Source organism: Cervus elaphus, chromosome 15, assembly GCF_910594005.1.
Source record: "Cervus elaphus chromosome 15, mCerEla1.1, whole genome shotgun sequence".
Lineage (NCBI taxonomy): Eukaryota > Metazoa > Chordata > Mammalia > Artiodactyla > Cervidae > Cervus > Cervus elaphus.
This window is the reverse complement of record NC_057829.1, coordinates 10116081-10132127: the sequence shown is the minus strand read 5'-3', so window position 1 is coordinate 10132127 and position 16047 is coordinate 10116081. Positions and strand designations below refer to the sequence as shown.

The following is a 16047-nucleotide window of genomic DNA, read 5'->3' as shown; positions in this document are numbered from 1 at the left end:
GACTGAATCCTGGGCCAGAATTACAAATGCAGCCTGAGACTGCTGCTCAGCAGAATCCCTCTGCTTTTCATCAGCATGGAAGTTCCTTCAGAGCAGGCAGTTTTTGCCTGTTTTGTTCACTGTTACATCCCAGGGCCTAGAACTGTGGCAGGACATCATCAGGGTTTTCACACATGAGCCGATTCATTACCTTTGTGTTCTCGTCTTGATCTGGCTTCTGTTTCCCTTTTTTACTTCGGCTGTGAAACTGGACCACTTCTACTGGCTCCCTGTCATTCCTTGGGGGAGAGCAGGCTGCTGCAGCTCCAGCAGGTCCCGCAGGGGAACCACTGGGGGTCACAGCAGGAGCGCCCTGCAGCTCTTCCCGGAGCTCCTGAAAGAAGCTGGCAGCATTCTTCCTCTGGCCTCTGACAAGAGACTCAGGTTGGGGAGCTGGTTCTGTTGCCAAAGCTGCCAGGGGCCCCGTACCTCTCTTCTTCTCTCTCTTTTTTCTGACTCTTTTCTCTTCTGTTTCATCTTCTGTCTCTCCTGTTTGTTCGAACACAAAAAGGAAAAATAAATATTTTGTGCTTCAGCTGTCACCAATATCAAATGTAGGAATGCGCACGTCCATATGTCACAGTTTACAAACACCCAGAAATACACACAAAGAAGATATTTGTTTTTCTTCGGAGGGTCGTATTCAACATCCGCACAATTCAGAGACTCCAAAGCGCTTAGTCATCTTTCCCAAGGTAATTACATTCATGTCTCTGACTCTTAGCACAATTACCTAGTCCTTGCCGTGGTCCTGACTAAAATGCCATCGTGACAACATCCCAGGAACTGACAATCCTGGCTGGCTCACAGTCTGTACTAAAAATGTAAGCAGATCCACCACTGCTGCTTTTTAACACTCGCTAGGGTTACAGGTGGGTACCACACTCTTCCTATTTCCTTTCATGGTTATAAACGAAAATGAATCTAAGACAACTGGCTTAATTTGAAAGCCTTTGAAAGTGAAAAAGTAAAAGTCACTGAGTTGTGTCTGACTCTTTGTGACCCCATGGACTCCTCTGTCCATGGAATTCTCCAGGCAAGAACACTGGAGTGGGCAGCCATTCCCTTCTGCAGGGGATCTTCCTGACCCAGGGATCGAATCCACGTCTCTTGCACTGCAGGCAGATTCTTTACCATCTGAGCCACCAGGGAAGCCCAAGATGAACTTAAGACAACTGGCTAAATCTGAACGCCTTTATTTTCAACTAATATACCTCCCCTTTGTTTTAACCGTTTCAACTCTGACCAGTCACCTGAACGTTCTGACAAGAACTCTAGGCCTCACTACTGACTGACAGTATGAATATCACAGGGCTCTCTAAATATTAGCTGAGTATTTATGCTTGCTTCTATTTGCTCAGTTTCTTATTCAGTAAATGTGTATCAGACTTCTTTACCACAGTGGTCCAGTGGTAAAGAATCCGCCTTGCAATGTAGGGGACACAGACTTGATACCTGCTTCTGGAAGATTCCACATGCTGTGGGGCAACTAAGCCTGTGGGCCACAATCACTGAGTCCATGAACTGCGACCACTGAAGCCTGTGAGTCTACAGCCTGTGTTCCGCAACAAGAGAAGTCCCCACGAGGAGAAGCCAGCGCACCACTGCTAGAGAGGCGCCCTTGCTCACGCTCACCACAACTAGAGAAAAGCCCGCGGGCAGCAGTGAAGCCCAGTGCAGCCAAAAGTTAAATTCAAAACACAAACCTTTGGTAAGAAAATATATGTATTAAGAGTCGACTAGAAAACCTTAGTCAAGATGGTGGAGTAGAAGGATGTGTGCTCATCTCCTCCGGGAAGAGTACCAAAATTGCAACTAGCTGTTGAACAACCATCGACAGGAAGATGCTGGAACCCACCAAAAAAAATACACCCCACGTCCAAAGACAAAGAAGAAGCCACAGTGAGACAGTAGGAGGGGTGCAAACACAATAGAATCCAAACCCATTCCCTCCGGTGAGTGACCCACACACTGGAGAACAATAAAACCAAAGAAGTTCTCGCACTGTTGTGAAGGTTCTGAACTCCTTGTCAGGCTTCCCAGCCTGGGGATCTGACAGGGACTTGGAATCCCCAGGGAATCTGGCCTTGAGGGCCAGTGGGATTTGATTACAGGCCTTCCAGAGGACTAGGGGTAAACAGAGACTCCAGTCTTTGGAGGTCACAAACAAAATTTTGTACATACCAAGACCCAGGGGAGAGGAGCAATGACTCCACAGGAGACTGAACCTAAACTACTTGCTAGTGTGGGAGGGCCTCCTCTGGAGGCGTGGGTTGGCAGGAGCTCACCATAGGGACGGGGGCACTGGAAGGTCTCCCTTAGCAAGTAAACCCTCTAGGAGTTTGCCATTAACCCTACAGAAGAGCCCTCAGACCCCTGGGCTGGGATGCCTCAGGCCAAACTACCAGGGAGGGAGTGCAACCCCACCCATCAGCAGACATTTGGATTAAAGCTTTACTGAGCAAGGCCCTGCCCACAGAGCAAGACCCAGTCCCTCCTATCAAGAAGCTTGAGTAAGAGATGTTTGCTCAGTCATGTTCGACTCTTGGCAACCCCATTTTGTCGTAATAAAAATCACAAATAACATACAAGGGAACTCCCATCAGGCTATCAGCTGATTTCTCAACAGAAACTCTACAAGCCAGAAGGGAAGGGCATGACATTTAAAGTAATAAAAGAGAAGAACCTACAATCAAGAATACTCTACCCAGTAAAACTCTCCCTCAGATTTGATGAAGAAATCAAAAGCTTTCCAGATAAGCAAAAGTTAAGAGAATTCAGCACTACGGAACCAGTTTTACAACAAATGCTAAATGAACTTTAGGCAGGAAACACAAGAGAAGGGAAAGACCTATACAATTAAGACCAAACAATTAAGAAAACGGTAATAATATAGTAGGATATTATATTATATACAGTAATAATAGGATTATACATATAGATCCTTAAATGTAAATGGATTAAATGCACCAACCAAAACACACTGACTGGGTGGGTGAAAAATGTGCATGTATGCACTTCCACTTACCACATCACTCGACTTGATCCCCCCTAAATTCTATGTAATTACTTTATATCGTTAATCATGTTCCCATTATGGCTTGCAATTGTAATTATCTTTTGCTTTTTGTCTGGCTATTGACTGTGAGAACTGATAAACATCTTTTACTTTGTAATTATGTAACCACTACTCACTTAACACTATTGTATCATGATTGGTCAACAGAAAAATAATAGAACTCTATATCACCAAAACTAGGATCTAATAGAAAAACCTGTAATCACTTTTTAAAATCCAGATGCATATAAGAATTATCTCGAATTTTTTTTGAAAAATACCAATGCTCAGGTAGTTTTTTCCTTCAGAGCTCCAGATATGTTTCTAATGAGCACTCATGTTTAAAAACAATTAGACTATAGATGATCTTTTACTTTTTACCTAGTTTCACTTTTTCTACTTCATCTTCAGTGCTCCCATTTCATTTAGTTTATTATGTTCTCCAATTTCTCCATTTCTTTTTTCTTTCTAAAAAGCTTTTGCATACATATGTATAATATATATAAGAAAACTTGAATTTTTGCCTAACTAAAAAAATTACATTTTGACTCCACTTGTTTGACTTAGTATAAATAGAATGCCAGATTTCTAATTAAAAAATAGATATGCACAAGCAACAAAGGTTTACTGTATAGCACATCAAACTATAGTCAATATCTTGTAATAACCTATGATGGAAAATAACTCCAAAAAAATAATACATGTATTTGTATAAATGAATCACCGAAACATTTTAAGTCAACTATATTTCAATAAAATATACACATTAAAAAAAGCTTTGGCATTAGGGATATAAAAACAAGTAGATACAGCCCGTGTCTTCAGAGCTCCAAGTGTAAGTTCCGGCCTGTGTTAACACAAACTATATTTAGGATTTTGCAGAAAAGTCTTCTCCTCTAGGACTTCTCAAGGTCAGAGACTAAGTCTTCTCTGTCTTCCAACATTTCCAAAGGCCCAGAGATACTCTATCCACAGTACAAGTCAATACAAGTGCAGGAGTTGGAAATAGACAGTGTGGGGCTTAGAATCCAAACTCTTCAAGTCACTAGCTGGGTGAACTTCCAAGTTTTTTAACCTCTAGTGCTTATTTCTACAATAATGCTATTTGTCTTGTAATAATAGTATTAACGACAGTATCTATTTCATAGAATTGTTGTGATAATTAAATGAGTATATACATGTAAAGTATGGAGTGTATGGTAAAATCGCAATGCTTTTTTAGCTATTATTTTTTATTCTAAGCTATGTCATGAGCTTAGAATTTTGAGCAACTGGCTCCAAAATAAAACAGCAACATCACACTACAAATTTAAGAAATGTGTTTGACCTATAAGGCACTAATGCCTAATGATTTCCGGTGCATGAAGGAGTGTCATCTTCCCTGGGGTAAGTTCTTCAGAGTGTGTAGAACTGGATCCTTGCTTAAGTGCCAGGAGTTCCCAACCTTTAATGCTAAGTTTCCTTTCCCGCAATCAAGATGAAGTAAGGCGAGCATAAGTCAGCCAACTTAAGGCTGAGAGGTCGTGAAAAGCTTCATGTGAAACCATTCTCTGAAGTCACCAAAAGAAGAGGTCCCAACGCGACAAGCTGTCACCAATGCCCGAGGATCAGGCGGATCTGGGCGGTGCGTGGGGGAAAGGGGCTTCCCAGAGGTCGGGAATGAGAAAGGATGCCATTTCCAGAGCCTGAGGTCCTGTGCACATCTCCTCGTTAAGTCTGAAAGCGTTAATGCTTTCGACAAGCAAGCTGGTTGGCCCCCACACTCAGGAACGAGTTGGGACATCTGATTCATAGAAAGACTCACAGACCCCGGTAGTAGGCGAGGGGAGGGTGCAGGACCCATTATCTGAACCTGGTTGGAGGAGCCGAGGAGTGCTCGAGGAGCAAGAAACTTTAGCCTGAAAGCTGAGGCCAGCCAGGTCCGGGGTCCTTAAGTTGGCTCTCCACGTGGGCTCCGAGGCCCGGCACTCACCAAAGTCGTACAGGTTCTGGAGCAAAGTGTCCAGAAGGGCCTGAGAACCGGGAGGCGCGGAAGTCGCCAACCGGGTCTCCTGAGCCATCGTGAGGCCGGCGGGCCGCGGCGGGACAGCACAGATCTCGCGGGCCTCCCCGTCCGCTTCCGGTTTCTGACGGGTTGCGCGCGCCGTAAGTCCCCGCGCGGCTTCCGTCCTGGTTAAGATGGCGGCGCCCGGGGTCCTGTGGAGCGGCCGTAGAGGGTGCTGCCGCCCTAGGCGAGGTCGGGCCGCCCCGCGCGGAAGAACCGCCCACAGCAGCAGCACCACCACTGCTTAGCAAAGAATCCCAGGCCACACCCGGGACAGCAGCCTCAGCATGGATCCTTCCAGTTCATCCAAGTCTTGTTTCTCCGTCGGCTCCACCGGTCCCGGGGCTGTCGTGCTCCTCTACGCGGTATGCGCCCAGGGGAGCGAGGCCGGGGCGGGGCTGCGAGAGGACCCGCTTCTCTCGGTCCCGGGTTCCTCCGGGCTGCGACCCGAGGTGCAAAGGAGTGGGTCCGAGATCCCCAAAGGAGGGATGAGGTGATTGATTTGGTTTCCAGGGCGACGGTGTATCTCTGTGTGTGTGAGCGTCGGTATGCTTTTAGAAGTTTGTGTTGGTGATGGTTCCTCTGGTTCCTGCCCGCTCGTTCCTTCCCTTTCACTCCACCAGGCATGGGGCCTTCAGGAAGCCGCTGACACTGGAACGAGGGAGGAAAGTTGGGAATCTCCGTCTCTAGCGAGGGTGAATCGAACTACCTTTTGGTTGGTTTCTCGAACCGGGGAAACCTGCGGCTCTGACCCAGCCTGAGATAGCCTGTGGTTCCCCACCCCGCTCTTCCGCAGGTGTGATATTCCCGGGAGAAAAAGTGTTTGGCTTGTATGTGTGCATCGAGTTTCTAAGACTTTTAATCTAAGAAGATTAGGAGCTTCTGGAAATTTTTATTGTGTTTCTGTCTCTGTCCATTATTGTACTTTTGCCACAAGTCATTTTGAAAGACACCTAATGGCACCCGGCCTCCCTACAGTTGGCCTTTTCACCGCCTAAACCCCTTCTGATTTTAACTGGTCCTTTTTGACAACGGAATGTTAGTCACTCACAGATTCATGAAGATATTTTGAGGCAGAAATTTGTAGCTCCCAGTATTGCACAACCCTGGGGCAATTGACTTGTTAAAGCAAATTAATTTTTATTTACCATAGGAAGAAATAAAAGTGCATATTTTAAAGTCATGTTATCAATGTTCTGGCTTAAATCTAAGGTTAATTTATGTAGGAACGTGGTAACAGGGAAAGCATGAAAGAGCAAAGTAAACCAGAAACTCAGTTTCAGAAAAGAATGTACATATGATAAAGAATCCACCTACAATGCAGGCAACCCGGGTTGGATCCCTGGGTCTGGAAGATCCCCTGGGGACAGGAATGGCCACCTTCTGCAGTGTTCTTGCTTGGGAAATCGCATGGACAGAGGAGCCTGGCGGGCTAGTCTATGGGACTGCACAGAATTGGACATGACTTAGCGACTGAACAACCGCAACAACAAAACCCACGTCTACCTTCAAATTGGGAAATCAGTGGAGCATGGGAAAACCTCTGTCGCCTTGCTGTGAAGAGCTTGGGCTTATAATTGCTGCTAATTGTCCACTCTCCTAAGGTTTATCACTGTGCCTTTCTCTTCATTGACCTCACTTTGTAGTTCAGTGAAATATTTCAACCTTGGAATGTAGTGAAGAGGGTTACTGTCTAGCTCTGACTCCCCATAGGTAGCTTTTTCAGCCCTAAGCTGGTTCCTGAATTAACAGCAATTTTCCACATGTGTATTAAAGGAAATAATTGATTTTTATTTCCCCCACTTACCAAAGATAAGACTTTGGTCCACTTTTTCACATGAAAAACTAAAGCAACTACATGTACTCTGTTACTGCTTTTGAAGCTAGACAGCAACCCTCACTACTCTTATGACTACAGGCTTTAGTTTCTTGTTAACCTGAACTTTTTCTTACTAGTTCAGACTGCCCTTATATATTTCCTCGCCATGCTCTTAACTGTGCAACACTCTAATCTTAAGAGATGTTTTAGAAACCGCTGATTGCAGCAGATGTTGCAGCAGTAAGTGCCTACAGTGTCCTAGTCAGCGTTGTCAGTGTCCCAGGTATGGAAGTTAAAGATCCACCTCTTGCCTTTAAGGACTTCGCAGGAGATCATGAAAATAAACAAATAATCATAATGAAGTGAGATAAGGGCTTCCCAGGTGGCGTTAGTAGTAAAGAACATGCCTGCCAATGCAGGAAACATAAGAGATGTGAGTTGAATCCCTGGGTTGGAAACATCCCCTGGAGGAGGGCATGGCAACCCACTCCAGTATTCTTGCCTGCAGAATCCCATGGACTGGTGGGTTACGGTTCATCCATAGGGTCATGAAGAGTCAGGCACAACTGAAGCAACTTAGTACACACACAGGTGAGATAAGCGCAATGATTGAAGCATGCACAGTATGTTGTGGGAGGGATGAGAAGGAGTACCCAACCTGTTCGGGGACTTCGAGGAGGCTTCTAAGAGAATATGACACCTGAAATGAGATTTTGAGATACGAATGGTAGATGAGGAAGAGGAAGACTACCCTAGGCACCAACGTAAGAAGACCACACCCTAGCATGTTTGGGGGAACCAAGATAGGCTCGGGTAGAATAAAGGGAATATGAGAAGCACCGCTAAGCAAATAGGCAGAGGATATTTCCTAAAGGAGTTTTATATGTTTAAATGCCCTTAAGGATAAATCTTAACTTTATGAGGCAACCATTTATTTTTTTTTTTTTGGCTGCGGCATGTGGGATCTTAGTTTCCTTTCTGACCAGGGAAAGGAACCTGTTCTAACCTGTTCCCCCTGTGCAGTTTTAACCCCAGGATCACCAGGGAAGTCCCTACAGGGCATCATTTAAGGATGATCGGATTTGTATTTTTGAAAGCCCAAGAAGACTACTAGTTTTCTCAAATTGTGTGGATAATCTCTTTTACTAAAGCAGAGACTGTAGAAAGACTTAGGGAAGGAATCTGATCTGGAAGTGTGAGGATCAGTTAGAACTCTGTTGCCACAGTTCAGGAAAGTGATGAGTGGCAGTGAGTCTGTGGAGAAGGGAGATGGGTGAGTTAGTCTGGTGCTCTGGACAGTTACATGTGGTGGCCAAGAGGCGGCCTTCTGAAACTGACTCCTGATTTCTGTGATAGGGCACCTGGGGGGACGATGCCACCTTTCACTGGTAAGAAAGAGGAAGAGGAACAGGTTTAGTTGGGATTAAACAATAGTAATTTCAGTTTAAGATGTGGTGAGTTGGAGATGTAAGAGGCAACATTGTGATTTTTAACTTGTGAATTATGTTGTTATGGACCCAATACATCACAAAGATTTGGGGAAACATCCAAATACAGTTAGAAATATGATATTTCTAATGATATGACCTATAAGTATATTTCATATGATATTTAAATATGATACCAGAGTAAGAGAGGATGATCTGGCCTTCATACATGGATATGACGGTCATCAGCAAGTAGGTTGTATCTGAAGCCATAGGTCTGCTTGGAATCGTCCAGTGATACCACAGATGAAAAGTAGGCTGGGACTGGGTAATTGCTGGGGTAACGCAAATTACAACTTCCTATTAGAGTCTGACTGAAAAGTCTAGTCCTTTTACAGTGTCCTACAAGACTACACAGTCGGGCGACTGCTCTGTCTCTGAACTGACTCATCTCGCTCGCTGGTATTCAGCCACACTGGCCTTCTGTTTCTCAGAAGTAAGCATGCTCCCTCCTCAGAGTACTTAGAGTACGACATGCTGTGTTTTCCCAGAACTTTGCATTGCTGGCCTTTTATTATTATCACTATTATTATTATTGAGATCCCAGCTCAAGCATCATCTCAAAGAGGCCTTACCCACCCCCCGACAGTCAGTCTAAAGTAGCTCTCCAATCACTCTCCTTCATTAGTTACTGTTTTATTTTCTTTACATTCTCTCTTCAGTGTTGTGCTACAGCAGTTTATCCTGACTTTCAAAGCTCATTGTTTAACTTGTATGAAGTTTGCAACCCTATGGTTAAAACACTGCTGTTATTAAAAATAAAGGTTATTATATAAATGTCCATTAAATAAATTCTGTTAAAAATAGTTAATACAACTCAGCACTTCCTCATTAGTTTACTAAATTTCACTGTTATGCTCTTGAAGTTATTTATGTCACACTGTAAGGTGGAAATCCTAAAGTACAGTGGCTCCTTCCACCTCCTCCTAACTCTTGGGTTTAGTAAGGCTGTGTTGGTAGCTTGAGGCTTCCCAGGTGGCACTAGTGGTTAAGGACCCGCCTCTGCCAACACAGGAGATGTGAGAGACAGAGGTTCGATTCCTGGGTCGGGAAGACCCCCTGGAGGAGGGCATGGCAACCCACTCCAGTACTCTTGCCTGGAGAATCCCGTGGGCAGAGAATCCCGTGGCGCAAAGGTCCGTAGGGCTGCACAGAGTCAGATACGATGAAGCACCTTAGCACCCACACAGGCGTTGGTAGCCTGAAACTTGCCAGGTGGGAGGGTGTATACCACAGACAGCGGCACATGCTGTAAGTCAGGGCGCTCCCATAGAGGCACCTTTGCCAGCATGTTACGGTGGACCCCTGCGTGAGCCCATCTTGTTTCTTCGTTGTTTATCCCCTTAAGGGCACACTCAGCTCCCTCACACAGCCTGTCTGCCCTGCTCAGGCTGTATTCTTGACCTGTGGAGCAACGCCTGGTGTATTTGGGGCTCTCGGTCACTGTTGAGTGAATGGGCCCACCAGAGCAGTTGACAGGGGTACAGGTAGAGGCTTGCTGTACAGAGTAAGATAGGGAAGACAGTGGCGGAAAAACACTTCACCTCAGTCTTCTGACTTGGACTCCTCATTGTATTTTGCTCCTGTGAGTATTTATTTTAGGATGGTAAATACTTGTCCAGCAAGATGTGGGGAAGGCCAGTTAAGGAGCAGTAACACTCAACCCTGGCTGCATGTTGGAAGTACTTAAAGTACTTTCAAAAATACTTCCGATACGCAGGGAGAACTCACAGACCAAAATATTCAGGAATCTTTGGGAGGGCCTGGGCATCAGAATTTTTTTTTAAGTTCGCTGAGTTAATTTTAATATGCAGCCTGTGTTTAGAACCACTGTATTAGACATTGAGTTAGACCAGATTGGGAGAAGTTTGAGCTTTAGACTGAATATTGGAGAGCTGTCATCAACAGGGCTCAAGAAGTGGCTTCATTTAGTAATTTATGTTACCATTCTGCAAACGATGACTGGGTTCCTACTAGGGACTAGAAGTACAAAAAGGTATGACACGTGACAAAGAGCTTCCCTGCTGGCTCAGTGGTATAGAACCTGCCTGCCAGTGCAGGAGACACAGGTGCGATCCCTGATCTGGGAAGATCGCACATGCTGTGGAGCAACCAAGCCCATGCTCCACAACTACTGGGCCTGTGCTCCAGAGCCTGGAAGCCGCAACTGCCAAATCCTGTGCGCCCTGGAGCCCGTGCTCTGCAACAAGAGAAGCCACAACGAGAAGCCTGCGCGCTGCAACTAGAGAAGAGCCCTCGCAGCAGCGAAGACCCAACACATCCAAAAAGAAAGAACAAATTTTTTAAAAAGACACATGACAAGAAGTTCACAGTCTTGTAGGGGAAACACCAAATACAAGTTGATTGAAGTTTTCTAGATGAAAATGTAATGAGGATTCCCTGCAGACTCAAAGAAGAAGATGACCATTTCAGTCCTACGTTAAAGAGAATCTAGAAAAAGTACACAGAGGAGATGTACAGAAACTGTGGTTGAAGGCTGAGTACTGTCCAGGCGAACAGTGGGGGAGGGCCATCTGTAAGTGCCCTGTCTCAACAACTGGTCCCACCGTGCACCTGGTTACCAACAAAAGAAGCTGTGGCTCTCTGGGTCACCCAACTCATATCACCAACATATACCACAATGCCAAGAATATTAATTACAGGTGCCAAATGTTTGATAAGGAATGCTGCTCCTGGAGGTAACTTGAACAAAGCTGTAGGAGCCATGGGCTGTCATAGCTTGTTTAGATAACTAGGTCTTTGTGTAGCTGGGTCAAGTGTTAAGAGGTGTGAGTTTGATCCTGCAGTTAACAGAACCATGGAAGGACTGTAGGTGAACATATCTTGCAAGTTTGGAGAGTATGCATTCCTGCTGCTCTGCCTGGCGAGTTCTCGTTCTGAGGACTCCCTTTCTCCCCGCTCCCCCTTCCTCTCTCTCTCTGTCTGTCTCTGCACCCCCCAACCCTATACACACCTCCCCAACTGATTCTGGTCCTTTTCTCTTCCCACACCTAGGACCACTAAATGGGAAGTCTCTTAAGATCTTTCTGTCCCTAAAATTATATCATTTATAATGGCAATTTGTGGCATTCTACCCAGTCTGAGCCTATATAACTTATACTGTTACTTAGAGAAATGTGAGATTTAATGTGAGGTTCTTCAGCAGGAGTCTGTGATATGTTACAGTGACTGCAGTTTTATACCAGAATTCCAACAGTTACAATATTTTCCCCTCATATATTTTCTTTATATATGAACATAAAAATGTTCATGTTTGCATATTTCATACTACCCTTTCATACTTAAGCTCCCCATCAATGCTTTTTTGTTTCTGTTTATATTCATGTTGTTTAAAAATCTGGATTTTTTTTTTAAATTACCTTAACATTTAGTCATTCAGAATATATATATTCCAAGCAGAGCTAGATGTTGGAAATACACAGATGCAAAATACAAAGATGCCCTCAAGGTAATTGCATTTTAGTAGGCAGGCAGATGTGCAAATGATCATGTCATGGGATACATACCATAATAGTTATATGTAGAAAGAAGCCCTAATGAGGAAGGCAGAGTGATTCCATCAGGGGAATTCGAGGAGTTTTCACAGAAGAGTGATACCTGAGCAAGGATGATAGGAACAGAAGGGCACTCCAGGCCGATGGACATGTGCAGAGGCCCAGAGGCGTGTCAGCAATGGACTGTGTTGGGGAAATCAAATCACGCACTGTTAAGTGGACTGTGAGTGTGGTGAGAAGGAAAAGCCAGGTCTCAGAGGTTCTTGTATGACACCAGGAGTGGCTTAGGTCTTATTCTGAAGGAGCTGAGGGGGAAGTCATATGTTAAACCAGAATTTGGCCAGAATTGTGTTTTAAAAGGGCATGGAGTGGGGACTTCCCCATTGCTCCAGTGGCTGGGACTCAGTGTTCCCAATGCAGGCAGGCCTGAGTTCAATTCCTGGTCAGGAAACTGGATCCCACATGCCGCAACTAAGAGTTCACATGCTACAAGTAAAGCCTGGCACAGCTGAATAAATTTAAAACGAAAAAAATTTTAAAACAAGTAAAAGAGGCAGACACAACAAGTGTGATGGATGAAACCTGTGAAATTGATCAGATTTGCTCTAGAGCTTAGTGCCCACTTTTACTGTATTTGTTAACTTTCCCACAGGGACACTGGCTTTATAAAGAGAGCAATCAAAAATAAAATATTACAATTTAATATCAATTCATTGAGCCTAATGATAACTACATTTTTTTTTCTTACTATGTGAAAATCTAACATTGGAACACCCTGTTCTTTTTTTTTTTTTTTTTTTTGCTTTTCTGTTTTAGGCAAAAATTTATTTCGACCCACTCACTTCATATATGGAATTTTCTCAGATACATATGGTGGTGGTGGTGGTGGTGGTGGTGGTGGTGGTGGTTTAGTCACTAAATTGTGTCCGACTCTTTCGACCCCACGAACTGCAGCCAGGCTCCTCTGTCCATGGGATTTCCCAGGCAAGAATGCTGGAGGGGGTTACCGTTTCCTTCTCCAGGGCATTCTGTCCTTATTCTATGTCAGAATAAAAATTTTGACAGAGATGAAACCTTACCAATGTAGTTCCTAACCTGTCTTAATTTATTTTACAGCATGTTCATGACTTTCTTTCCTTTGTCTTGTCCACAGAAAGAGCTCAAAAAGTGGGATGAGTTTGAAGATATTTTAGAGGAGAGGAGGCATGTCAGTGACTTGAAGTTTGCAATGAAATGCTACACACCTCCTGTCTATAAGGGAATTACTCCTTGTAAGCCAAGTGATATTAAATGTAGTGTTCTCAATTCTGAAGAGATTCATTATGTCATTAAACAGGTAAGTGATTCCATCTTCAGCCATAGCCAGATTCATTCATTGTGTACAAGTTTCTTTTTCTTCTTGATTCTATGAATTTATTTTGCTATTTTTAATGTATCTTTTTAGATTTCACTGTATTTAGCACATTCATCCAACGTTTATTTTACCTATAATGCATGTTAGCCTCTTTGCTAGACATTGTGTCTAATAGTGAGCTAGTTGAGCAGAGTTCTTGACCTCTTGAGTGTTTAGTCTAATAGGAAATGATGACAGGTGTACAGTCAATTACAATGAAACATGTACACAAGACATGCTAGTGGGAGGCCAGTGTGCAAGGACATTAATTAATTATAAGGGTGATTAATTTTGTGCAGGGAGTAAGAGAAGTGATTTTTTAAATGGGGCTGGAAAGATGTGTAGGGACTTTCTATGTGCAATAGGTGAAGAAGAGTGTCCCTAGCAGAACAAGTAACTTTTCCTGTGGTTTTCAAACCTCGTGGCACATCAAAATTATTCAGAGAGCCTTGAAAAGGCCCTCTGCCTACATCTCACATTTGGGCTGATGGAGCCATTCACTGAGTTAGGGGCTCAGAAGAGGGATGAGAAGAGGGCTGCAGAGAGAAGCTGTGCTCTGTGCTGTGGACACGTCACTTGAGATGTCCAGGTCCAAGTCCTAGGGTGACATGATGGAGCGTCACGGTGGTGGCCCTTCATGTGGTAGTGTGCTTCTGCACCTTGATATTCATGGAGAGATCCTGCTTCTTTGACATTTAAGTGGAGGTGAGTCAGGTTTATGATCTTGCAACATTCTTAATTTTTTTTTTTTTGGCTGCACCACATGGCTTGCAAAATCTGACCAGGGGATTGAACCTGGGTCTATGGCGGTGAAACCACAGAGTCCTAACCACTGATCTCCCAGGAAAACTCTTTATTATCTTTATTATTTGCTGTCTGTTTTCCTCTGATTTAGACTTATGACCTATGCTGTTAATCATATTGTTTTCATCTAGCATGATCTGTCTTGGGGAAATTATTAATCTTCTCTCACTTCACGTAAGTGAAGTCAAGTTTCCTCATCTGTTAGAAGATAAAGACAGTTGTTCTCAATACTGACTCTTTGTTAGAATCACCTAGAGAACTTTGGCAGAAGGTAACCACAATTTTCCACAAGTATGTAAACTCTGTGAAAGCAAGAATTTTTTTGTCTCTCTCTCTCTTTTAAATTGCTATATTCCTGGTACCTAGCACATAGTGCATGTTCAATAAATACTTCTTGAATTAATGGATAAAGAAATACTTTGGTCCCATCCATAGGGATTCTGACTTAATTGACCTAGGTTAGGACCCAGGCATTCTTCTCTTCGTCTCCTTCCTTTCTCCTAAATGGCACTTTTTAATTGCCCCGTTCTTCTTGAACTTCCAAATCTACCTCCACGTCCTCTTGACAGATGACTTTTCTTCCTACTTCACAAAGAAAATTTAAGCCATTATATGGGAACTCTTTGAACTTGCTGTGATCAGGCTTCTAATTTACCTGCACCTAATATACATCATTTTCTTAAATGGAGCCCCTTCTGTTTGAGTTTAATCCCTACCCCACTCCTTTGCTCTGGATCCCTCCTCCCTTCTGCTCCTCATCCTCAGGGACTTGGCTCTCTTGCCTGTCCAGTCAGATGTCTCAGCTTCTTCCTCTTTATCAGCTCTTTACCATCAGCATTTAATATGCTCACTGCTCTTCCAGCTTAAATAGACCCCCTTTGACCAGGTTCCTTCTCTCCTTAGTACCCCTCCCTTCCTTTCCCACTTCTCTGCCCTTTGAAGAAGTTAGCTGGTTTCTAGGCCTCTTGCCCTACTTTCTCACCCTTCATATACTGGCTTCCAACCCCTTGTGGTAGTTCTTCCCAAGGCTGTGAATGACTTCCTTCCTTGTGACTAAAATCAACCTAGTTCAAATCCTGGCTAACTTTTGGTGCATGCTTTGTCCTTTCTTTCCATGACACCGTAGTCTTCCACTGAACCCACCACATCTGTGTTTTTATTCCTCAGTTATCTTTACGGGCTTCTTTTCTTTTGCCCGTCCGTTTAAATGCCGCTGTTCCTCAAGATTTTGTTCTCGCCCCTTCTTATTGTACTCACTCACTGGGCAGTTTCATTTGTTGCCAAAATTTTAAGTGCCTTTCTTATACTGTCTCCATATTATAATATTCAGTTCAGTTCAGTTTAGTTGCTCAGCCATGTCCGACTCTTTGCGACCCCATGGACTGCAGCATGCCAGGCCTCCCAGTCTATCACCAACTCCCGGACTTTACTCAAACTCAAGTCTGTCGCGTCAGTGATGCCATCCAACCATCTCATCCTCTGTTGTCCCCTTCTCCCACCTTCAATCTTTCCCAGCATCAGGGTCTTTTCCAATGAGTCTGTTCTTCGCGTCAGATGGCCAAAGTATTTGGAGTTTCAACTTCAGCATTAGTCCTTTCAATGAATATTCAGGACTGATCTCCTTTAGGATTGAATGATTGGAACTCCTTGCAGTCCAAGGGACTCTCAAGAGTCTTCTCCAACACCACAGTTCAAAAGCATCAATTCTTCGGCACTCAGCTTTCTGTATAGTCCAACTTTCATCCATACATGACGACTGGAAAAACCATAGCTTTGACTAGACAGACTTTTGTCAGTAAAGTAATGTCTGTGTTTTTTAATATGCTGTCTAAGTTGGTCATGGCTTTTCTTCCAAGGAGCAAGCATCTTTTAATTTCATGGCTACAGT

General features: G+C 44.0%; 2 protein-coding genes across 3 annotated transcripts in view; one reads left to right on the top strand and one right to left on the bottom strand.

Annotated features, from left to right (window-relative positions):
• C15H1orf131 (chromosome 15 C1orf131 homolog) overlaps window positions 1–5291 on the bottom strand; it is a 31169-nt gene extending 25878 nt beyond the window's left edge. The window contains exons 1-2 of the mRNA XM_043925643.1: window positions 5070–5291; window positions 191–528 (exon numbers count right to left, since the gene is read on the bottom strand). Coding sequence (XP_043781578.1) covers window positions 191–528; window positions 5070–5157 — 426 coding nt within the window. The 5' untranslated portion in view covers window positions 5158–5291. The remainder of the gene's footprint in view (window positions 1–190; window positions 529–5069) is intronic.
• A 76-nt stretch (window positions 5292–5367) lies between these two features.
• GNPAT (glyceronephosphate O-acyltransferase) overlaps window positions 5368–16047 on the top strand; it is a 34525-nt gene continuing 23845 nt past the window's right edge. For both annotated transcript variants that reach the window (XM_043925640.1, XM_043925641.1), the window contains exons 1-2: window positions 5368–5506; window positions 13116–13298. In XM_043925640.1, the coding sequence (XP_043781575.1) occupies window positions 5429–5506; window positions 13116–13298 (261 nt within the window). In that variant the 5' untranslated portion in view covers window positions 5368–5428. The remainder of the gene's footprint in view (window positions 5507–13115; window positions 13299–16047) is intronic.